The sequence below is a fragment of the Rhagoletis zephyria genome, unplaced genomic scaffold (assembly GCF_001687245.7).
Source record: "Rhagoletis zephyria isolate East Lansing unplaced genomic scaffold, Rhagoletis_zephyria_1.1 Rzeph_scaffold_02070, whole genome shotgun sequence".
Taxonomy (NCBI): domain Eukaryota; kingdom Metazoa; phylum Arthropoda; class Insecta; order Diptera; family Tephritidae; genus Rhagoletis; species Rhagoletis zephyria.
This window is the reverse complement of record NW_016159154.1, coordinates 42,084-68,662: the sequence shown is the minus strand read 5'-3', so window position 1 is coordinate 68,662 and position 26,579 is coordinate 42,084. Positions and strand designations below refer to the sequence as shown.

The 26,579-nt window shown below is 34.7% G+C and overlaps 1 protein-coding gene across 1 annotated transcript in view; it reads left to right on the top strand.

Moving 5' to 3' along the window:
* LOC108365945 (mucin-17) overlaps positions 1-26,579 on the top strand; it is a 57,704-nt gene that overhangs the window by 11,037 nt on the left and 20,088 nt on the right. Inside the window, 1 exon segment of the mRNA XM_017620174.1 lies at positions 22,129-23,138. Coding sequence (XP_017475663.1) covers positions 22,546-23,138 — 593 coding nt within the window. The 5' untranslated portion in view covers positions 22,129-22,545.

Sequence of the window (26,579 nt, the reverse complement as noted above, 5' to 3'; positions counted from 1 at the left end):
TGGTCAATGATGGGGTTTATTCAGAATTGAATGCTCTACAAAAGTGTCCATTGCAGCGAGGTAGTACGGGCCACTAAACCCAATTTTTTCATGAAATTCTCGTTTTTTGCCTCTATCTCGTAGATAACAAGAGCTACAGAAATGTAATTATTTTCTTTATTATCTTTATTTTCTTTAAAAAAAAAACATTTTCTTAAATACTGTTTTATTTTTGTTATTTAAAAAAGTTGAATATTTTTTTATTTCGTTAAATTTATAGGAACTTGTTTTACTTTTTTCTTTTTTCCTTTAATTGTTGTTATAATGTTAGCCTTAATTGTTAAAGAAAATTTTTTTTATTTAGTTTTTCTTTTAATTTAATTCAATTTCTAGATTAAGTTTTAAAAATAAATCTATATTTTTTTATTTCATTTAATTTTTAGGTTCTTATTTTACTTCTTCATTTTTTAATTTAAATACTTTTTTTAATATTTCGATTTCATTGTTATAAAAAGAAAAACATTTTGTTAATTTCTGTTAATTTTTAGATACTTATTTTTGAATATTTTGTCTAGTTTTCTTTAAGATTTTATTGTTTTAAAGAGAAAAATATCTCTTTTTAATTAAGTTAATTTTCATAAAACTTTCTGTGAAGAGACAAACAGAATAACGCTTAGAGCTCCTCATTCAATTAGCCTTGCGAAAAAAGCAGAAAAAATTTTCAATTGTCTTACGAAAGGATTTCGTCTTCCGAAAGACTGTGATGTGTTGGAAAATAATTGCCAGCATTTTACCATACCTATTGAGGTAGCTATCTTAATCTAACCCAATCCAGAGACCTTTCCTCCCGAGGATATAGCCTTACCTGCCAAGTCGACGCAACTCTTCTTCTAAATTCTTGTGCCAACGGTTTAATCAGGAGACCTTCACTGCCATCACCATCAAAATTTCAAAGTCTTTAGCTAAAATAATTATGTTGTTACTTGTTTTATTTTTGATTTTGTGCTCTGCAATAACCGCAAATATGCTTACACACAGTGTGTGTAAATATTTTAATCCCGATTTTTTCTAGTATTTGGTTTCTTTACTTTTCCATTGAAGATTTTTCAAACTACAGGATTTTTTTTTTAATTAATTTCGATAAAAGTCGTAATGGGTTGCCACCCTTGCACATTTGTAAGTCTATAATTATTTGTAAACAATAGCAGTTCTATATTGCACATAATTTTCCTATATTCCGTTACAAAAAATATTTTAGATACTTTTTGGTCCTCCACACTTCAATTTATCAAGAAACGTGCTCAAGGTATATACTTTGCTGCCAGAAGTGCTTCAGAATGAGTTCGCTTCTCAAAATATTAGAAAGAAATTTAAGGAAATACATAGTATACAACTTCCTACGTTCCTTGATTACCTTCAATACGAAAACCTGAAAGACAAAATAAAAAACAGAAGCAAACCAATCGAACAGCACGCTTCAATATGCCAACGGGGACGCGTAGATATCTACCAGCAGCGACGACCCAAATGACGTTTGTTTGCAGGTAGCGTATACGCCATGGCATGCGGAAACTTCCAATGCTACTTTACATTTGAGCAAGCGAAAAGCAGTTGAGTACAGAAGGAAGACAATTACATCTTATGAGTATCTGGAGGTTATGCATTGGGGACTTAAATGCGAGTAGTGTGAGCAGAATTTAAGGCTTGAGGCTACTGGAAAAAAATTTCAAATCAAAGACAATGGGCAAAAGACAGGGCGGAATAAATGCAATGAAAGCAGGAAATGCTACGAACAAGAGAATCTAAAATGCGCGAGTGGAAAGATGCTAAATTGAGTATAGTAAAGTATGTATTTAAGCGCAGAGACCACATCGTTTTGCACAAACGAAAAGTGAAAGAAAAACGTATCTAAGTACATGCTTTGACATCACTACAAACAGCAAAAGAAAAAAAAAAAACTTATTTTATCAAAAGAAAAATTTAGCGCACACAAAAGCAGCTATAGCTAGCTATCAGTGCACAAGAACGTGCTGCGTTACGGCAGGCAGCAATGGCAGCAATGGCAGCACAAGTCAACAATGTAAACACTTTAGCGCCAAGTTGCAATGGAAATCCGGAAACATTTTGCGGAGTGTAAATTTCGGCCAGCATTCGTTCAATGTTTCCGGCCACAATTGGCGCAATAGCTATGAAGGGAAGACAGCAGCAGCGCCCCTAACACCAGCAGCAGCAGCAGGAGCAGGAGCAGTACCCGTATACTGGCAGTAACAAAGGCAATTGAGCAGACGGGCGGGCGGGCAACGCGTGCAATGGGTCGAATCATTGATAGCGAATGCGAATGCGATTCCGATCGCGTTGTTGTTATGTAATACGAGTTAGCGTTGGCATACAGCAGCATTTGTTGAAGTGTGAATTTGCGGAAATCGTTTGTTCGAGTTCGTCCTCTCCTTTTTTTTCAATGCCTTAGTGCGAAATATTTTTCGACTATTTGTATTTGGTGGATGCACATTTATTTTTTTTAGCATGCATGTATTTGTTGTGCTTGGTATTTATTTTATGTTTTTTGTTTTTTTTCGTTTTGTTTCGTTTTCATTGCATAAATTTTTATTTTCCTTTTCGTTTTGCTGGCAAATCCAACAGCACTCACCAGTACTAGTAATTTAAGCTTGCCCTACTTACTTGCATCTTCATTCACTTAGTAACTTGTGAGCTTCTTTGGCAATAGTTTTCCTCCTCGCTTTTGTTATTTTAACTTACTTGTCTTTCGAATTTCCCCAAAGTTTACAAGCATTTATTGGTAACTCTTTTTTTCCAAAAAATTTGTTTATCTTTTCTTTCGGCATTCTGTACTCAGCTTTATTGCTCCATTTATTTCTTTAAGCTTTTTTACTTCTACCTTTTTTTAAATATGTATGTACGTACAAACTATATATTTCTGTACCCTCTTTTCTTCACATTGCATTTTCGAATCTTTAATTCTTTTCTTAGTATACTTCGATTTAGTTTCTGAGGGTTTTGTTTCTACTATACATTCAACAATGTGTTTGCTTTAAATCGAGCGAAGGTTCGCCTTCAACCACCGAAATCTCTCCGTATTTAAGTGTATTAACGACCGGTCTGAACTACGGATCGTTTAGTATCTCTATGCAACTGTGAGGGTGGCAGATGTACTTGTGGATGATTGATACTTCCAGAAAGCCGCGGGAGTATAGGATTTGCGCGCCGGTGGATACACCAATTAAGAGTGCTCTTCTTTTAGGCGGATGGCATGCCAATAGTAGCAAAAGGCTATGGTAGGGTACTGAAATGGATGGCAGAGGATGTAAGCTTTGTGTCTTCGAGCTTAGGAAAGAACGTTGCTCGGATTGTAAACAAGCCAGCACCTCTCCTCCTGCAGCCTCTTTTTATGTGCGCTCCGTCGTCAAGACCCCAGTAACCAGTAAGGTGTATGGCATGGCAGTATAAGCATTACAATCCAATGTTGAGCTGAGAGTGTTTAATACTTAGAAATCTTTTGCTCAACGGTGCACTTAAGTCTTCCCGTAAGTTTTTTTAAATGATTGGAAAATTACAAAAAAAAATATTAATTATTTTTTGCTTACAAAAGACAAAGTAATTCATTATTTTTTCTTATAAGTAGAGCGAGTTTTTATATACCAAATACCGAGCCTAGAAATATGTACCAGAAAACTATAAGCAAAGTTTATAAATTTGTATAAATTTGGTTTATACAAATTTATACACTTTACCTATAGTTTTCGAGGCTCCGTATTATATATAAAAACTCGCTTTACTTACTACTTTTCATGTATACTTTTAAACGCTTTAGAATTTTTTGACACAAAAATTTAATAATCCGAGACTTTTCAGGATCATTAGAAATGCGCAGGAATTTTCGGAGACTTGTTCGATTCAGTTTTTAGAGATACTTTCTGGGTATTTTGAGATTTTTCGGTGTGGTTGCGAAATTTTCCGTTACTTTTAATATTTGGCTCTGAAATTTTTAGTTCAACGTGTCGTTTACATCTTAAAATATTTTTTCACAAATGATTAAAACGTAAAAGAAAAATTTTACCTTCAATTTTTGTTCAAGAAAGCACACTACATCATTATTGTTGACTATTAGGGTGGTCTTGACAAATATCAATATCATGGTACATGCCCTAATTTTACTCTACATACATAAATAAATACATCAACTAAAATACGGAGTTTTAAAATAGTTTTATGGGTCGCTTTCCGAGCTTTCAGTTTAACTCTCTGACGTCAGAACTTCTGTAAAGGACTTTGATACTCTAAAAGTATCATAAATTCTAAAAATGAAAAACTAAAAAATTGCGCAACGTAAAATAAAAATATGGGCTCCAAATTAAGGATAAAATTCAGTAGAATTAAAGGAATTAATTTTTTACGGGCGAAAGGACGAATAAGTATTGAAAATGTCCTTTCAAAATGTTATCCTTTAACATCCTTGAAAATTTGCATTATTCTCGAATGTCGTAGCTTTAAAAATAAAATTAATTAAAATGGCTTTCGTAATACTTAAAGCAAATTTGATTTTTTTGATTGCTTTTTGTATTGAACCCATATTGTTATTCCACGCTGCACTGAATTTTTTAAATTAATCATATCTTTGAACATTCAAAGTCCTACAAAGAAATCTTCTTGTGAGAAAGAAAAACTAAAAAGCAAAAACGCCACTAATTTCCTGAACATATTCATTTTTTCAATGAAAGTAAGTTTGCAAAACTCCATCTCGGGAAAAATATTATAAATTACAAAGTCATAGGCAACTGAAAAAAATTAGCTGTAATCTACAAAGCTATTTTTCTGAGCCTTAGCTGAAAAACTGAAGTCAAAAGAGTTGTCTTGAGCATACTGAGAGCCAGCAGTCTTCTAAGGCGGTGGGATAGGGTATGTAACTGATATTCCGTAACTAGTATGCCGCAATAGTAATTTAATATGAAGCACAAAGTTAAAATAAATATCCTTTTTTTGCTAACAACAAGTATTCCCTGCTTCACAGTTAGGAGTAGCGTAAGAAATCTTAGGATAATCAGTAGTTTTTAAGCGTACATGTCAGCGAACTCTTGTTTTCAATTGCACATACCATGTACGTATGTATTTGAGTTAAAGTTCTAAAAAATATCAACAGCATTACATATTTACGTACACTCTCAACGAACACGAACAGCAAGCTTAACAACTTCGTCGTGTAACTGAAAAGAAAAATCTTCCCTCAGCAGCGCATAGCAAGGGAGATACAAAGTTGCAGCTTGCCTAAAATCCATATAAATCCCTTCGACTAAAAAGTCGCAAAAGAAAAAAAGAATAAATCCAGAAATAATTCGAAACAAAGAAAAAGGAAATCGAAGATGTAACAAAGTGAAATTTTGCAGCGTCCAACATTTTTGGTTGAATGCGCAATCCCGGAGAACGTGGATAGCTCTAATAGTTCAATAACCATTTGAAGGGTTCTAAGTATCGATGAAAGATGGAAGTTGCTGGCAAAAAAATGTATGCCACTTAAAATGGTATGAAACACGTCAGTGCGCAACGACAAACAGTTGTAAATGTCACGTACTTTATTTAAGCTGCACGCGACATAGAGCCAATGCAAAATCGAAGGATAGGAAATGGTTGGAATTATATTGGTGAAGGTGGCGGAATGTTGCAGAGTAGCGACTCATGCAAAGATTTGTAATAATGCGAAAGTTGACATGTTGTGAAACGTGTGCGATATGTTGCGAAAGTAATCACAATTCTTAAATTTTCTGCGATGAGGAGTTTGGTGTTATTATGGTTTGTATTATTACAACGGTGCGGTTTTTTGAAATGTTATACAATTATCTACTTAACAATACTCATACGACGTGTATTATCTATTTATTACTAGTGGGAAGAAGGAAAATACTAACTTGTAGATAAATACTGAACAATCAACTGAAAGTTGATAATTTGAACTTTGGAGAATACTTAAAGTTCGTGGTACTTTGCTTAATTTCGAATCGTGGCTGAAAAAACTTTTACATGTTGAATTAGATACTTTCATATACTCTTAAAGAATAGAAGAAAGTAACAATTGATAGCATTGTAATCAATTGTAGGTGGCTAAACTGATGTGAAAGATTTTTCATCATCCCAAACCAAATTTGACATTTTTAACCTGTCGGAAAAATCAACAACCAAGCTTCTGATACAGGTGGAATACAGTTAAAAAAAAAAAACGCAAAACATTGTGCTATTAACTATACTAAGATTAAAACGCTGGATAAAAACTCGCACGCATAACGGTAGCTTATTCCTTATTAACTTAAGCGGGAATATTTGGTCATTGATGTTCTGGATTAAACTAACAAAAACTCAGAGAACGTAGAGAATAGAGAATGTGCGAAGTGATCATCTACCTTTTCGTCGGTTATATACTCACAATACTCACTAAGGTAGGAATCCAATTTAAATTTAATAAGAATTTATTGGAATTATGTAGTATGATTACTGCATTACCGACGACGAAGAATGTAGACGTCCAGGCCAGTGTTGCCATTTTGGTGTTTTTGGATTTAGATTTAGCTCTTTATTGTTCTATTGAGCTACGGAAATTGGCCTTTAGCTCCTAGCTTTTTGTTAACTCTTTTAAAAATTATCTGGCACTTTTTTAGCTCCAGAAAGTTTTAGTATATATTACCTAATACAATATATTAAAATTACAAATCTGTAATTTCATTTCATAACTGTAGACTAAAATTTATTTAGCTTTGGTGATCTCAGCTTATTTTCGATATCTTCATGTATCGGGCTGCGATAGAAAAGGAAAGCCAAAACTTAAGCGTTTATAAAATATAAAATTTCGAAATGCACTGGAAAATACAGACTCCACCATAAACTCTTGGATCTAGATTAAAGAATTCAAAAATTGGTTAGAAGAAAATACTTTTTCTGATCGCGCGGATTTTGTTTTTAGCTCACTAATTTTACCTTTGAGGTGAGAAGGTAATAAAACTTTTCAGAAAAATTTAAAAAAAATATGATTCGTAACCCGAGTTTTTATGGTTAATTCAAATATCGGCAATTGCAAATCTTAACAGTTTGTAAAGTATTTTTAGTTCATTGTCTACTTTCTAGGATCTAAACAAATCAGTATGCGAGCACCGTTTGGGTACCATATTTCTGATTAAAAAAGAATTAAAGAATTGTCAGAATTTTTTCACGGGGTTATAAAAAAATGTTAAAAAAAAGTAACACCATCCGCACAAAAACTTATCAAAAATCAAAGTGAATTCTTATCCAATCGAAACGTGCACTTTATTGAATTCAATGTGCTATAAAACTGCATACTTAGAATTTTTTTTAAACCTATTAATAAAAAGTTTGTTACAGTTGTAAAAATTCGTTGCAATTTTCAAATTTTTCAACTAACTTTAAAATTTGGACTTATATGGTTTTGTTAGATAATGAGCTGTTCTTTGATAAAAAAATAATCATAAACAATAGACAAAGAAAGAAAAATTGTAAAAACTGGTCAAATTTTCATGTCCCTAATATTTTTCATATGATTGTACATTTATATATTCGACGATGTTAAATATATTCTTTTGGTCGCATATGAAAGCTTCGTTTTTGGTCACAAAAAAAAAAAATTGTGGTAAAATTGTGCAAAAACAATAATTTTCAAAAATTTGTTTCCGCTACGTTTTTATATACCTACAATTAAAAATAGCAAATAAAAAATTGCAGGCCATATAATTTTATTATAAAGTGTAAATTTTGAAGTAAATGGCTAGGACTTATCACAGAATTTTGGCAATTTTTTTTTGACGGTTGAGTCATTTTCTTCCAAGCGAAATTTGTTCAACGATTTTTTATTGTGGAAGAAAATAACCGACAACAACAACAACAAATAAAATTTCCATAAATTAACCGTAAGTCCTAGCTCTTTTAAACTTGCACTTTATTGCAATAAAATTGAATGTGACTGGAGAATCAACTGAGAAATCGACCCGAAAAACATTTTTATATGAAACTTATGAATTTTATGACGAAAATTGACTAGAAAATCGAGCAGTGTAAAAGCAGCACTAGACACTCAGGAGCTAGAAAATTGAACAAATATGGAATATATTTCTTCTGAATAGTCTTGGTGAAAAAAATAAATTGAATCAATAAGATCGTTCAGGACATACATAAACAGTGTTGAAAGCTCGGAATATTTGTAATTATTAAATTTCCCCTTAAATTTTCTCTAAACTAGAACCTTATAGAATAATGCCTGTTATTGCATATAATATATTTTCAAACCTGAAACATTTGAAAAAAAATTTGAAAAATCGATTGTGGAGGAAAGGCAAAAGGCTTAGGCCTTATAGGTCGACACTCGAATAGAAACCCGGTTAACAAAAGTTCTAACGGACGCTCCTACTAGTTTGTACTCCCTTTTTTAAGCTGATTTTTCCTTACACCTGCGATAAGTCCACTGAAACAGCGCTCCGTGAGATTGTGGTGCATATAGAAAAATTACTAAATATACCTTAAGGAATCTAGTCGTTGTAGCATTTCTAGACAAAGAGGGCGCTTTTATCAACATCGGTCATGACAGCGTCGACTAGCGCTGGGACTTGTACTGGATAAAGGTGCAATTGGGAGTTATTGGGGTATGTTTTCCAGTAGGCCAATACTTTTATATGAAGTGGCATGTTTTAGCCAAGAAATCAGCCCGATCGCACTACAATAAGTACAGAGGAGGTCTCTACTCTGAATCATTGGGGCCCTACGCCCAACGCCAACGGAATCGAAGAATGTGGTGCTAAACATACTGCCCACAGACATTATTATGAAGCAAAATATAGCTTGGGTAGCCGTCAGATTGCGGAATCTATCTAGCTGGAAAAGGAATCACTCAATACCGGACGGGCTGAAGTAGTCTGCCGGAAGTAACGGGCTATTGCGTGCCGACAACGACTTTCGACAAAAAGTATAAGGTAGAAATCTCTATCAGAAAGAAATGAAGCCGGGACGTTCCGGACTCCTCGAATTCTATTCAATTCTACACTGATGAAATAAGGTACCACCATGTGGCCGATGGTGGCTTAAACATGCTAATGAATCTATCGGTAGCCACTTCAAACTAACCTGCCCTATCAGGTGCAAGTACTATGTCTAGCCACTCGGCTATGGTAGCCTCCAAACATCAAAATAATAGCGAAAAATACTTGTGGGTATTATTACCATATTTCGTTCGTATAAAATTCAATACATACATACTTACTTTCTTTATGTGGTATAAAGTGACTGAGAATGAAATCCCGCTTTTGTCTCTGTGATGAGTTTTTTTGCAGTAAACAAAAGGTGAAGCATTTTCTTATCAATTTGTAAAGGCAGAATAGGGGCTATCTTTTCATTTTTTCGGCAGTTTCCTAGCCGATTTCAACTAATACCAAAAATCGATGTCAATTCGTTTTCAAATTATTTTGACAAGGAGCCAAGTCTATTTATAATGTTATAAAAAGCTGTGCACTAATTCTACTCTTTTCCAAACCCAATTTCATTTAGAATTTCACACAATTCTATTTCTTTTCAAATTCTATGAAATACTAACTTTTCATTATTACACATGCAAATATATATATATGTACGTATGTATTCCCTCAGGAACAACGGATGAGCGGTTTTTGCAATGACTTTATTAGTACAGACGAAGCGGTGGCTGGGGACTGTGATAAATGTCAGAGCAATATAAAGGTCTACAAGCAGCCAATACAAAGCAAACACAAGTACAGAAGGAACAACAACAAAAATCACACGCACATACATACATACAGATGCATTATCACATTTTGCCACTGTGTTAGCGAAAGCTTCATTTGCTTATTCAACTCTTCAATGCGATCTGACATTTTTATTCACCTGTGCAAACTATCTCACGCTTGGTTTTTTCTTTTTTATTTTATTTTTTTTGTTGAGATACGGAATGTATGTAAATAGTAATTTTAGTTTATCTGCACAAAGAAAAAGCATTTACACACATACGTTCGCACACACATATTCACATTAGGGTGTCCCACAACAAAATCAGAGCATTTTTTCTGAGATATCTTTATATGGTTTGGCATTGTTGCTGAGGGACGGCGGTTTTTGACGCTTTGTACTTTATTTGATTGATAGCCGTATAATAATGTACATAATCTAATAATTCATTTAACTTATAAAATAATTTGAATTTAACTTTTAAAATAGATGCCAACCCTCTTCAAAATGTTTTTATACTACAACCTGCTTAAAACCATTTTCCTTATCTTCTCCCCAGTACCCCACCACGTATGTATGTATATTTCCAAAGGCAGCAGTATGAAAAATTCAGTTTGTATGTGAGGTGCACGCCACTGCTACAAGAGCGCCCATTTTCTCCTGTGAGTATGCAATTGATTTTATAAATCTCTACACTGAGGGAAAAAAATATTAAAATCAAATAGAAACGTAATTGATCTTATTATAAACGTCAACGAAAGTACTGTATATTGGTAAATATTCAATTCAATTACGCGCATTTTAAAATGACCGCGTTCGTACTGAAAAAGCATCCGTGAAGTGAATAATCAAGAGAAAAACTAAAAAAAAAAATTAAGTTGCATGTTGCCTGCAGTGGAGTTCGAACCCGACCATCTCCGGATATCAACAACTTGTGGCAAGCATCTTTGCGCACTCAGCTACACCCAGGCATATAAATCTGCTTTCAAATGTTGAATATCCATCAACACCACAGCACGCGATTTGTACGGATAAACATGTGCTATGTATGTGTGTGTGTGTGTGTGCTCTCAGAGCGGCGCTCTGCATGCTTGGGGTGCGTATGTACACTTACATATACATACTCAGATGTGAACAGTCAAATACGTGCGTAATAAATTTTGTATGAAAATATTACTTTTAAATACGAACATTTTGAAACGATAATCAAATATAAAGTATTCATTTTTACTATGCATTATTTCCCTCAGTGTATACCAAGTTCTAGTACTCTACCACAAATACTTCCAGAGATGCAGTCTGAAAAGTTCCCTTTGTATAGGAGGTGCCACGCCTCCTTGTCTAATCGAGATTAAGGCTATTCTATATTCTAAGTTGGACCTAATGACACCAGTGCACAAAATTGCAAGATGATCGGTTAAATAGTTAAAACATGGAATTGTAACAGACAAATAATATTAAGTAAGGAAGGATTTAGGTTAAATGCAAAAAAAAAAAAAATTGTGGCACACTCTAATATACATACACTTATATATACACACGAAGGCATGGGCGCACACTGTCAACCAGTCATTTAGACAATCGCTTAGCCGACAGCCAATGCTTTGTAATTGACGTACGTTTATTCTTTTGTTTTTTTTTCGTTGTTTGCTCCTTCTTCTACATCTTTCTCTTCCTTAATTTGCATTGCTTTTCTATTGTATAGCCCAAAGGCACTCTAAATGCTTTACGCTCTCTGACACATCAATTGTTAGACGTTGGTTCTTTTAACCCATTTAACTTTGCTACACATATCAATTTTATTTGCATGCTGGCTTTCAACTAAGCAGTTCCTTTTCATTTGACACATAGAATTACATACACACACACACACACACACACACACACACACATGTGCATTTTAATAGAGAGCTTGTGTTGACAAGTGAACTGTTTGATTTGTCATTTATTGTTTAAAGCTTGCGTGTATGTATGTATGTATATCAACTACGTTTTAAAAATCTTGAAATGCATATTTATCTGAAGATATGTGGGTTTATCTATATGTGTGTGTGTAGCTGTGCACATTAGTGAGTGTAATTGAAATGCTCTTGTAACAAATTTTATTTTACCTTTTCTGTGCGCCACCCATATACTTAACTACTCTGCGGTCTCATTGTGAATTGTTTCTCTAATGAATATAAGCTTTAAATAAGTACTTGAGGTCATCCCTTGGGTATATGTTTATATAAGTATGCAGTATAGTTAACACTCCAACTTAGTTAGATACATTCACCACGAAAGTAGTATTTCACTTCTGTTTAAGTACTTACATACCTATTTACAATAACCTTTGAATAGCCAAGTCCTTCTACGCCGCCAAGTAACACATGCCATGCACTTGGCACACGTGTACTTACCAAAACAAGGGTATGGTGTGTTATTTTAGCTACATACAGACATACATACTACATACCTGTGACATCAGTGCACGGTGTTGCTGCGTGTAAACCACTCTCCTATGTTAGCGATGTTATTCAATCACTCCACTTCATTTATATCATTTATTCTTAATGTACTTCATGACATGAATTTATTTTTATCTCCTCTATCACAAACAATTTGGCCATCACTTGCTTGTCCACTTGGTATTTGCGTTTGATTGCTACGCTATATCATTGTCACTGACAAGAAGTCATTCGTTGACATTTAGAATTTTGTAAATCAATTGACAAGTACTCGTAGATATGTATTTAGAAATGAATTGGGTTTTGTTTCAAGGTTACTTTGTTTCATCTTGAAATGGCTTTCACTACCACTTGTCATTAGACCGACAGCTTAATAGTGCAGATGACAGAAAGCATTGACAAGGATTTCAAATGTATCGAGTGTCAAGAGTGCATTCCTTAGTCGTTAAGAAATTCATTGAATTTATAACTAAAAAAAAAATTCTACTAACAAAGCATAGTACGAGGGTAGACATATAAGTCAGGAACACTGTTTTTTTTAAATACTACTGCAGCAACCTAAAGCGCAGTATGTACTTCCCTTGTCAACTTCCATCTACTGTTTTGAGCTTTGCTTGACAGCTAATAAAAACTGGTTAGTTTATGCTAGGATGGCAGGGTAGAAAAACACACCGATTTATGCAACAAAAAAGCTCAGCAAGCAGCTGGTCTCTATTATCGAAAGCTTATCGGCAGCAAGATGGAAGTGATATCCAAGATTTTAAACCTGAAGCACGCGAAAGCTTCCCAGCTGAGTAGTAGAGGTTAAAATGAGACCACATCAACATCCTCCGTTTAACTACTGCAGTATATGTAGAGAGATGTAAGGTGTTAATTTTTTAAGGAACTCCCCTTGAACGCTGCAGGTAAGACCAGAAGGACCTCATCACGCTGCGGTCCATGATTTTTACCCAGCGTTTGCAGAGCAAACTAGAAGCCTATATGTCCAAAAGTGATCCACATGTAGCCAGTGTAGCCAGCCCCACCTTTTGTTTACTTGCAAACAAGTCATCAGTTTTGCTGGCTCATCGGTCTTGCAATAACCTGCGGTATTTCTTTTGCCTTCTCTCAGCAAGTCTTAGAACAAAACTTAGTACTACCTCTTGGACGACCAACCCTCCTGCTTGATATACCCTGCTATAGTCGAATAGTGGAAGTATTCACTCTTGGCCAACTGGGCTGAGAAGATTGATCCTCCGACACCTATTTAAAGTTTGGAGCCATATCTATAAAAATTTATTGCATTAAAGTATGGCGAGGTTTGCTATATACCAATCCAGACGTGTTAGTATCACAACGTTGTATATTTTTGCGAAAGTCATAGATAGTACTGATGGGTAAAGAGATATTTTATTATCCCCCTATTATGAACTCGTACGATGCACGATAGACGCTTGCATTATGTTATTTACTACTACGAATCGAAGTTTTCGTATGAAATTAGATAGTTAGCGTAGCTGATTTGTGCTGGTTCACAATAAAAAGTGAACAAAAACCACAGCTATTCAAAACAATAATCTGTCGGCGTACGAGAAAGATAATACGTGAACTGATTTCGTACGATACGCTTACAAGTGTTTATCGTCTATCGTATTCATAATTCATAATAGGGGGGTATCTTATCTGAGGTTCATTCGATCCATTAGAATGCTTCTTTAACTTTTACTACTGCAATAACGACAACTTGTGTACTGTGCAGATTCCTGAGCACTGTTAATTATTTTCCTACAGATAGACGATTGAATTACACATCCATTGATTGCTTTTCACTATGATTTATGGAAGCTGCCACTATGCACTATCTAGTAAAGAGCACTAACTCAGTACAGTACTTACTATTTGAATTTACCTCTTAACTTCGCTTTTTTTACCAAGTATATAGTTGATCTCGAGTGTTTCTATTAGACTGCAGACAGTCTGGGGAATCCACTATTGCAACAACGTTCTAATGGGCAATTGCCCTCTTCTTATACGCGCAGCGGCCATGGGGTAAATTGTTATCCTTCTGGGCTATGCCTGTTGGCTGTCCTCTGAATTTCAAAACGCAGTAGGTCCGACCCTGCGGTTCAATAGTTCATGAATGAGTCAACCATGCGCGCTTGAAACCGGTTTGCTTTTTTTAGCGGAAAAAAGTTTGAGCTCTTAAAATTTTCGTCATTGACAAAAAATTAAAGGATTTGTTTTTTTTGCAATTTCACGCGATTTTCGGAAGCTCTTGAAATTTTTTCGAAACATTTTGAAATGTTTCTTAACGTTATTCGTGTCTTTGGGTGTTTTAATAAAATTTTACAAAAATATTGCGGATGTTGTTTTTAAAATATTTCTAGAATTTCAACTGTCTGCTACATTTTTTTTAATCAATTTTTTACCTTAAAAAAATTTAAAAATAATTTTATTTTCTAACTCAATATAATAATTTCTTACCTTTTACTTTAAAAGATGTACCACCTCTTATTTAGTATACCGTTCGTTTGTTTTAAAAAAAAAATTTAAAATTTTTTCGTTCTTCTGTTGTTATTTGGTTTCTTTTTCGGGTAAACCACAGAAATTATTGATGAAGTTTATCTAATCGTTCGTACATATGTATGTAGGTGTACATAAAAATATGCATATTATGTTTTCTCACGTATCTATTCCATATGTGTGTATAATATCCACCCTTGCTTATATTTTTGCCTTTACTTACTTATTTATTCATGCCAAATACTTGATAAAGAGCATTGTCACGTTTTCAGCAAATCGCAAAAGTAACCACAAACAAGTATTGCTCCACACAAAGCCAAACAAGCGACAAAGCCTAAATATCTTAACTTAGGCTGCCAATCATACACTCACTAACTATTTGGTATTGATATACGCATCCATATTTATGCTGTGTATGAATATTTCTATGTTTTCATGGAATATGGTGTGCGCGCGTGCCCAAGTTTGAGAATATCATAAATAATGCCTTCATATCCCAGCAGTAAGCAGGAACTGAGCAGGCATTTAAGTAAGTATACGAGACTTCATACATATATTCTCCTTTCGAATACATACAATAAAAGGGAAATATTTCTTTGGGAAAAATGAGCACGAAAACGCAGCATTGGGAGGCCTCAGGACGATTTACTAGGAGCCTTTCATACAGATTTTATGTATTTAAATATATTTGTTAACATATTAATGAGTATTTTATTTTATTTTTAAATTTTCTATGATTCTTGCTCTTTCAACTCAGCTTGAGCCATAAACCTCTTTTTAAGCAAAGGCAGGGCAGTTGCGAAAGAAATTCTGAGAAGATTTCACCTCACCACCGCGAGATCTGTACTTCATGGGTTCTTAATGAACAGTGGACGGCCAGGACACTTGTTAGATCACCGGCCTCAAGGACTTAGCAACCTTGCATATCAGAGTATACGGTCGGCGGTCGCTGAGACGAATATAGGCCCATATGTACAGGAGTAGTGCACAAGTTGCGATAGGAACTCATATTCCTATTGGTTTCCTGTCCAGAGAGATGAACTCAAATCATACCCTGTCTTGCGGCACAAATAATTTAGATTTGCAGGTTATCCGAGTCTATCAAGGTCGCGCAGACTGTATTCGCTTTTCAATGATAAAATCATTGCACAGATAAACAGCCAATCAATATATCCACACGATATGTATATGTTGTTGTTTTTAGTATCACGCCCTTCTCTCGCCAGAAAATTTATTTCAATCAATGGAGTTTTAGAAACAAGTACAATAAAAAAATCGAAATCACTCATATTTTCATTGTAATTCGAAAAAATCATAATAACTGTTTCATTTTTTAATAACCATGGGAAGTTATCAAATAGTTGGAATCAAATACAACATATCACTGAAATTTCAAGAGTGTGCCACCAATCTAAAAAAAATAAAAAATGGAAGCACGCAGAGTATCTGTCGCAGCTATTTTGTAATTTTTAATATTTAACGCTTTCTTCACTTTAAAAGTTTAAGATACTTCATAATGTCAACATTAAACAGTGGGCATGTTGTTCTCCCCAAAGCGCAGCAATCTAAAGTAATGTAACTAGTGTGCCACCAAATAAAAAAAAGTACATTAATTATAAGAAGATGATGATTTGCGAAACAAAAATTCCAACTCTACAATTTTTATTGGCACTCGAAATTCATTCTTAAATTTTTATATGTATACATGAAGAAATTAATATATGTATATGGGGCGTTCCATGCCAAAATGGACGGGGTTCACACTTGATTGATAAACATAAATAATAATTAAATATGAAAATTGAGCTTGATTAATACATTTTTAAAAACTTTAAGGCACAAAAACAAAAAAAATCGTTTTAATAGGTTTCCAAATATCTCGAGAACAGTGCGAGGAAAAAATTAAAAAAAAAATCACACATACACAAACAAAAATTCTCTATGAAAAGAAATCTTTTTGAAATTTTATTAAGAATTTTTCACATACAAATTAAAAAATAAAAATAAAATGGTTTTTTGAAAATATGCCATCATTTGCCCAGAAATACGATTTTTCCAGAAAATTTAACAATTCATGTTAAATCCAATAAGGCTTTATTGGCTCAGAGTCTCGTGGGTGTAGTTATTTTGTCAACTTCTTTGCCTTTTTAATAAATTCGGCTTTGATGTCTCTCAGAGGTTTTGGTTCATATGTATCTAATAAGTGCTTATTTATTTCATACTTAATACTAAAAAAACGCCTCAATTTCTCTGCTGGGTAAAGCAAACATTTTCCAAACAAAATTCTCATATACCTCACAACATATATAAAAAAAAAAAAAATCCATCAGCATATTTTTCCATTTTTCTTCTACCCAATTACTTCTTGCCACTGTAGGCGTTGGATACTTATGGATAATTTTTGACATCAACGGATTTCAACTGTCAGTGCGGTATTTTAAATGTGAATCCCAAAGCAGATATTAACATATTGTTTTGCATTTAATACCCAAATGACAAACCCAAAGCACTACAACTTTGTGGGGAATATGAATAAATATATAACAGAAAGGAAATAACACAAATGACGACGGTTTAGCACGCACACTATTAAACATTCCTGCATGCAAACATACATAAATACATACATACATACATACATACATAAATATAGTGGCATAACTCACTTATGTACATTACTTCTGCCGTTATTTTCACATCATTTTCTTTTACTTAAGTGACCTTCGGTGCCTTTGAAACTGTCAATTCCGAAAATCGTCGAATGTATTTTTGTGGTTCTCTGAGTTTTTCTGATTTACTTTTTTAAGCTTATGAATTTGAAGAGCCTTAAAAAAATATGAATTATACGAAAATGTTGCCTTTTAAAAATAGCCTTATTATAATAAACTAAGGCAGGCGGCATACTGTCCTTTTCTTTATGTGTATATTGGATGTGCTTACATACGTGTGTACTATGTTTATGCACGAAAGCACAAAAAGAATCTGCACACTACCTTTATATGCTAATCAAATGCCACTCCGAGGAACTTTTTTCTTCTTTTCACAGCTAAAACGGCTGTTTTATTGGGGGCATCTTCCAAGTTGACCATTAGGCAAATCCATTATTATTTCGATATGAATAAAAGAGACTAGACAATTGGAGCGCTGGCCCTCAAGGCAATACATACGTATTTTATTGCATAAAAAGATAGAAAGCGGCATTTTCGTATTTTCAATCTTGCTCTTTAAAAAGTGTACTCCTTTTTATTTCTCCTGCCAATTATAAGATTTTATGGAAAATACTTCAATTAGTATACTTTTCGTTAAAAGAAATCTCAGCTGAATATATGTATGCACATATATACAAACTTTCAAAGCGCATCTTAAGTTTGAAATGCACAAGCGGAACGTTTGCAAGAAGAAAAGTAAAAAAAAAAACAATAGGATGTCGAAAGTAAACCGCATAGTATTTGTTCTAAACGCAAATCTCTCGTCACTTCACAGAGCGTAGCAAATATGCTCGCAAAAGTGAGCTTAAAAACTTGCATGTAATCGTGCTATACATAAGTACATATTTATATACACACCCACATCCAAGAAAACCTAACCAGCTAGAATAGAACCGGCATTTCAACGCATTCAACATCGCATTGGGGGTGGTTTAATTATGCTAATAAGGCTTTTGCCAACACCACCAAAACCACTGTGCCATCAACGCTGGCATCGCTACTTTACTCACCTACTTACCCACACATACACACCTCAACGCTCATACTTACTTACTTACTTGTATGCAGTAAACGCATATCCAAACTAATTTACTGCACACAAAGCTTACTATGGCTGCGCTTAATTGCCTCCTAACCGAATGCAATGGCGGCATTGCAACAACAATTGAACATTGTAGCGACAGCGAAAACAATAACCCTGCAAACCATTTATTCAGAGCATTCTGAATTGCAAAGAAATTTTAAAGAATTCGTAAAGATCTCATCCGATATTTTGCCGAATTCTCTAAGATAAAATAATCTGTGCTTACTTCGATTTTTTTACGAAATTGCGGAGGAAAATCGGTAAAGCAATGTAAATAATCTTGCAGAATTTTCTTTATTTTTCGTACAGAAATTTCTTTACGAGTTCGTGTCAACCACTTCATATAATTTTCTTGGAAGATTCGTAAAAAAATCGTCAAAGAAATGAGTGATTTCGTTAAGATTTCAGGAAAATTGGCTTGCAGGGAACGCACAGATCACTTAAGTGTGTATATCATTAGCGGTTTCATGAAGCGTTAAAGTGTCGAAATTGGCTAGATTTTGTTTTGAGTGTCTCAAGTCGAAAGCAAGAAAGGAGTAAGTGGCGGTAATATGCCATTTTGCTGCTGCTGCTGCTGCTGCACTTTCCTTTTTATCAAAAACTTTCAGACATTTCTTGTGGTTTCTTTAAAAGTTGGCGTAGAAAATCGACAGTTTTTCAATTGCCGACAAGAGTGTCGGCGCTGCACTGGGACGCTTGTAGACAACTATTTAGCTGCACTTCCATAAAACTACATAGGCACATAAATATTCCTGTCTTTTTCTTTACTTCAATAAGGATTTTTAATGATCCAATTTTAGGTTATGTTAGTGAAAAATGGTTTATGAAGTGAAAAAAATATATTTTCCTTGCTTTGTGGTTAGCTACTGAATAAATACTTACTTGAATATTTTTATATAAAATGTTACCACGCCGATTTCTAATCGAATTTATTCGATTCAAAAGCAAAGATTGCGGAACAAATGTTGTTAATGGAGGGTTTTTTTTTTATATACACAATAAAATCTGATTTTGGTTAACTTTATTCTTTAAACTACAATGCCCTTTTTTACGTGTTGGTAGCCTTAAACAAAAATCCTATCGAAAAAACAATTCTACCGGAATCCGCCATAAAAACTCCAAAAAATAGTGGAATTTTTGATAGGGACCTTCATAAGTATGTACCTTATTTAATGGTTGTGTTAATAAGTAAACATAAACTAGATTTATTATGCATATATGTAAATATGTATACTGGCGATCAAAAGTGAGTGCAAGGTGATTTTTTTTTAATATTTGCAATATTTTTCAAGTGAACTTTTTATTCTTAATACAGAATTTAGAAAAATTCCAAAAAATTTCATAACAACTTTGAACTTTTTAATCTGAATTTAAAAAACAAAAATGTTGGTATGCAGTTACCTGCCTTACATTCTAGTAAAACAAGTGTAAGTTTTAAGTGCCTAAAAAATCGCGCTGATTTTTAGTTTTTTTTTTTTTACTGACGGCTTTTTTGCACTTTTTTCCATATAAACGTAAATTTCTTGTAGAATAAAATGTGTAAGGTAGTTTGCAAAAACATTCAAAAATCAGCTCTAGTTTTTATAAATTTCACAAAAATTTACTAAAAATGCACACGACTTTTAAGCAGCTGAAAACTTGTACCTGCTTTACTAAAATTCATACCCAAATATGTTTTGCAAATTCCGTTTGAAAACATGCGGACGCGAACGGCGGAATACTGGAAGTCGGATTTGGCTGCAAATTGGAAAAATGCAATAAACTGCGAAATGGAACAGAATAATCTTAAGCGATTAATTTTATATTAAAATGGAATAACGTCACATCCTCCTAACTAATTTGGCGTTGAAATATCTCTATTAGTTTGTTATTTATAAGCTTAAGTATCGGTCGCGAGCGTACGGCTCAATATTTCCATAATTTTTTATACCTTTCATGAACATGAAATGGTATTGTAAATTTGGTCTGATGTTTTTAGTACCAGAAGAAGAAGACCCAGAAGAAGTAGACCCATATAAATGGTTGCCAAAATGATCAAAACGTCGAGCTGAAACAATTTAGCGAAGTCCTTCTGTCTGTCGGTTTGAACGCAATTTAGTCCCCCAGTTTTCGAGTTATCCGACTGAAATTTGGTAAGCGAGTGTATTTTTACAATGTATTAATCATTTGTGGGAACCGTCAAAATCGGACTACTATAACTTATAGCTCCCATACAACTGATTGTTATTTTAAGTTCTCGGTCGTGGCTCATTCAAAAATGCTCGTATATTTATTTGCTCAAAAAACTTATGATCAAAGGTAAAGTAATTTTTCAAGCTCAAAAATAATTAAAAAAAAATAAATTTCTTCAAATTGTTCTTTAAAGCTGTATGCTAAGCTTGAAAAATGTAAAACAATGGAAAGCAACAAGCTTTCAGATCGCCTATAATACAGGTGGTAGAAGCGATGACATTTTTAAAAGTCAACAAAATGTAAATCTTTATTCTATATTAAATTATGAAAAATAAAAGAAATGGTTAAATTTTTTCACGTATTACAACCAGGCGCGGATCTACCGGAGAGGGGAAGGGGTACCTTTCCCTTTCCCCCCGTAGATTCGCGTCTAGTCGTTATTAGTATTATCTATAGTATTGTCTAACAATAGTTGTTACTATTTTAATTTATGTAGTTATAGATGACATTGTCGGCAATATTTAAGTTTTGTTATTACCATTAATTTATGATTTAGCTAAATATGCGCACCATTGCGGTATTAAGTATTTCGAAAACTTTCTTATAGCGAGTTTCACAAAAGTCCTTTAATAACATTTTTTTTTTATTTAATTTAATCATTTTTCAATTAAATTGTTGGTTAAACCGGCAGTTAATATCTTACAAATTACATTTTTTAGCCTCTCCATTCATAAACTTGTATCCTTAAAATAATGAGTCTTATGTAGTGTTTTGAAGTCAAAATTAAGCTAAAAATATTTACACAAAAATTAAATGCTTATTTTTCCACTTCATCGAATTCACTGCCTTTGAAACCAGTTAATTGATCTATTAAGTGCCCTACTGATGATTTATTCACACATTTTGAGACTTTTGTTTGCATTTCGGAGAACATTTAAATTTCTATTTATTTTGATCCTCTTCAATTGTTTTCCGGCATTATTTCGGTGACACTCAATTAATTCCGAAGTTGATAAGCCTTCACGCGCTGACTGACGCAGATTAATTTTAGGGACATATTGACAGAAAAGCAAAAAATCGTGGCCTTAAAATTTTTCGGTATCCCTTGTGAATGAAAAAAAGTGAAATAAATGAGGAGCAAACGTGTAGGCGAAAAGCAGAAACGCTTATAATGCAAATCAGTTATGATAAATACTTTATTGTCAATCAAAAAAATTACCACCGCAAAGACAACGACCGTTAGAAGATGATGATGATGATGGCAAGTAAAAGTAGTCCACTACCACTTGAATGGTTGAGTAGGCAACAGAAATATTTGGAAAAGTATTTTCTTATTTTTACCGTGATACCCATATTTAATTTAGTACCTACTTTTTCGGTCTGCTTACATTTCTACATTCTCATTTGACAGGTGGTAGCTTATTTCGTTTCTGCGTTTGAGTTTGTTTTAAGCGTTAATTGATTTCTTTATTTTTTTCTTTACTTTTTTCAGATTTTTCATTATTTTACGCTTTCTAAGTGGACCCAAATCAAATGCCACAACGAGAATTTGACGACGCAAAGCTTCGAACTTGCATAAAACAATATTTAAATTAATCTTTAGATAGACAGCAGTTTAAAAGCCTGAAAAGAAAATTTGCGCAAAGGACCGAACGGCAAGGAGACAAAGCCGTTAAGTGAACAAAATTAAAGTACAGAAAACGGCATCAACAAAAAATCTAAATTCTAACAAGTTGAAGTGAAAATTTCAACAAAGTACGCAAAGAAAATTGCACATCAACCCGCAACAAGCCGCTAAGGGGGAAAAACGCACTGTCGCTGGTCAACGGAGATTTCGTGCGAAATTTCATAGGAGCTGAGGCGTAAAAGGTTTGCCATCCGAGGTCGAACACTCGCGACCGCCGCAAAAATGCGTGTGTACGTGTTATGGCTGCTGACAGCTGCCGCGCTACTAGCGGCGGCCACTCAAGCGGCGCACGTACGGGAGGCGACCAGTAGCAGCTTGGCCAGCAACTATGCAAATGACCCACGACCTGATGCTGTGAACGAAGAAACGAGTGATATTTTGGGCACTGGCGGTGTCTACGAATTTCGACTACCACAACCGCAAATAAACAAAGAACAACAGCAAAATCAGCAACAGCAGCATCCAAATCAACATAAAACAAAGCGGCCCAACACCACCGCCACTTATGTGACCACAACAAAAACGAGCAGCAGCAGCAGCAGCAGCAGTGCCAATCAGATGTCGACAAAATGGTCGACCACACGTCCGGCGAGCTCCACTACCGCCACAAGTGATAACAAAGCTGCCAGTGTCAGTAGCTCGGCTACAACGCCAGCACAGGCCAGTCACCAAACCGGTTTTGCATACAATGTTTCGGTAACACCACAGCAGCCATCGCAACACACTGTAACTCCTGCTGCTGCTAATGACGAGACGGCAGTGACCTTTGGCGCCGAGAGCGATGGTGATTCATCAAAGAAAATTATCGGTTCCAGGTGAGTGAGTAGGCTAAGGTTGATGCCGAGGTGTAATTAGGTTAAAGGTCAACCATGAATTAAATACGAAAGTACTCAATTTCTAATTTTTTTTGTATTTAGAAATGTCACTTTTGCTCCTTCCACGGTTAGGTTAGGGTAGGTAAGGTGGCAGCCCTCCAAGGGGCTATTACTTAGACAGTAAGTAAATGTATATTGTGTTTCCATGAAAAGAAAAAAGATTATCTTGAAACGGTAAAACAGCTAATCAAGTAAAGTTAGAAAGGCGCTGGGTGCCGGTTATGAACTTCCGCCAGCAGCTGATGTTCATTCTAGAGAGTTTCTCAGTAGCAACCATGAAGTACGACTCGAAATTTTTAAACCTGAGCCTTGCAAAAGCAGGACAGATGAGAAGATACTGCTGAGATGATTCCACCTCAACGTCACCCAGACAGTTGCGGCACATCGGTTGCGCAGCAATATTAAGCCATAGCGCATGAATTCCCATGGGGCAGTGCCCAGTCAGAACCCCCATCAAAACCGAGATTTGTCGCTTAGCAAGCTGTAGAAGTTTCCTAGATCTCCTGCGATCAACAGCCGGCCAAAAGGACCTTACACCCTTGCATTTCGATGTTTCCGCCCAGCGTTCGCTGAGCCCACTAAACGCTCAGCTTTCCAGCAGCAGTCCGCAGGTTGCATAACTTCCCTTTCGCTGGTGATGGTTTCTAAGGTTACCTGCCTAGACACTTCATAGGCACAGCAGTTTCCTGTAAGCTTCTACCCATACGTGAAGATATTCACCGGCCCCTTGCTCCAGTCATCCCCCACCCCTCCTCCACATATGTCCCTTTAGGTGATATGTGTAGAGAATATCGCTCTCGGATCCATCCTCGGCACACACCGAACGGTTACTATAAGCTAGCCGAGTGCCCATACTCCGGGGAGAGAGGGAGATAAAATCCAGTATGCTTCAGCCTGATATCCTGTTTCTAATATACAGGCCAATTACCCACTCCAACATGTTAAGTAAGAAGGAACATAGACTAAATAGCCTGAAGTCCTTCGGGGATGCGTGAGAGGACTTTCCTGCTTTGGGGACCTTTCACGGTTACTTGTAATCATTATTTTGGCATTGTAATTTATGGTTTGAATTTTGGTGTCTGAAGTGATTTCAAATTGGCTGATAAAGCTAAAGTTCAATTGAGCTATTCATGTTGCTAGGTAGATAGACATTAAATTGTTTTGAATCTATCAAATTGAAATTCGATAAATCGTGGTCTTGGTCATAGATTTTTTGTTTTATGTTATCAAAATGCCTATTTACTCTAGTTTGATGGTCGGTTTGTTGGTATAGAACTCCAATTACTTATTGCGGGTTAAAACATGTAAGACAATTGAAATGGAAACTATTAGTTTGAACACAGTATTTGATAATATAAGTAAGTAGACTCTTGAATTTTGCGATAAAAAAATCTTACATTTCAACTTTTGAGTACTACTTTATTGCCGAAGTTGTCGAATTGCCGAAGAGCAATATTGGATCCGCAGGTCTCTTGGCTGTCCAACACGCGTTCTATAAATTTAAGACTGTATAAACAGATTTTCTTTAACTATAACATCGAAAAATCTTCGCATTACCTATCGGTTTGGAATAAAAACGGTACTTTCAATAATATTAGTCCAGACGCTCTAAGAGTTTGGCCTCTGCAAAAACCTCATAGCGATTGTCAACAACCTCCACAAACATCGAATTATGAATACAGACTCTTTTTTTCAAAACTTTTTATGAAACATCGATATAGACAACATGCTGAAAGAGATATAAAGCAGCGGCAGTAGAGTGGTCCTACTTAATAAGCCCTCACACTGGTGTAGACGTCGTGGTTTGGAAGTTGATTCCAAAAAATCTATCTAATTTATTTAACATTGGAGAAGGCTAAACTGGCTGAATATCTAGGCACTGTTCTGAAGAGCAAATTAAATTGGTGACCTATCGTTTATAAAAAAAGGCTCTCAAAGCTACAATGGCTGTATACCTTTCACCAGAGCTATCGGCAAGAATTGGAATATGGATCCCAAGATTGTAGCTTGTTTTCACAACGGGGTACTAAGACTAATGCATTTTTTAATGGAGTACATAGAGTGGAGTGGTGGAACATTCGTATGTAAAAGTTAAACTTCAGTAAAACGGACTTCTTTCCGAAGGATCTGTACCTAACTATGCACGAAAGATGTCAACTAATACTGCTATCAGATTGAGTGATTGTGTACATGGTGACTAAAAAGTTTTGTGCGATTTTGTGTGAAAAAAAAATGGTGGGGATGAAGATTGTATAGAGTCTAGGAATGATAACTCAGTGCGACAAAAGCAAAAAGATTTCGCAACACACGAAGCAATCAATATAGCCTCGAAACTGTAGGCCAAATATAGTAAAACGGCGCTTTTAGTTTTCTCTCTGCCTCAGGATTTTTTTTACGGAATTTCTTATGTCAAAGATATTACTAATTCCAAAAATTATTGAAAAAAATGTATTGTAGAAAAACAGTATTAAAGAGAAAATGCTGTAGAACAAAAAAAAAAATTGTTTGCGCTTTTAATCAATTTTATTTTTTAGGCTAACAAAGTTAAAGAGGCAAAAATCGACGATGTGGTCGAGTGTTTATTAGTCCTTAACATATAACTTTTTCAAAAATAATTGTTACAAAATTTCAAGGATATAAAAGGATAAAATTCTAAAATGACATTACCTTACGCACCACAAATTTGTATTGGCATTAATTCTACAGAGTTTTCTCTTTAATTTGAAACCCATTTTCTACACCACACTGAATTTTTGTAATGTTTTTTCTTGAAGTAATTATATTTTTTAACCGACTTCACAAAAAGGAGAAAGGTTATCAATTCTTCGGAGTATATAACCGATTTCTATAATTATTTTTTTTAAGGAAAGGTGTTACCTCACAGGCCTCTTTAAATATTAAATTTTAGCCGAAGCAAAAACCAAAAATTTATTTTTGAAAATCATGACCTAGTTTAAATCAACACTGCGGAAGAATTTTTCTTTCCTACCGTTTGACAACTAAAATAAAACGAAACTTGATTTTCCATTTGTACTCTGTCTTCTTTTAGCGTTCAGTTTTTTTTTAATGTTCGTTGTTAACTTTACTAATTAGTTAAAAAAAAACGTATAAATTTAGCCCAAGCTAAGGACTCCTATTAGACTCAAATGTAGTAAGCACCATTTTTAGGCCTGTTAGGCTTTGTTAGCTTACATAAGGATGAATATTCTGGCTGCCAGGTGGCGCTGAAATCGATTTGCTTGCAAAATTCGTGTTTGTAGTTTGCGTTCAGAAAATATGTATGCACCTTTGCGAATTATTTCGAAAAGGCACCCTGAAATTGTGCATATGGAAACTGTGCATACGAAATAATGCATATGAAAAAAACCGAAATAATGCATA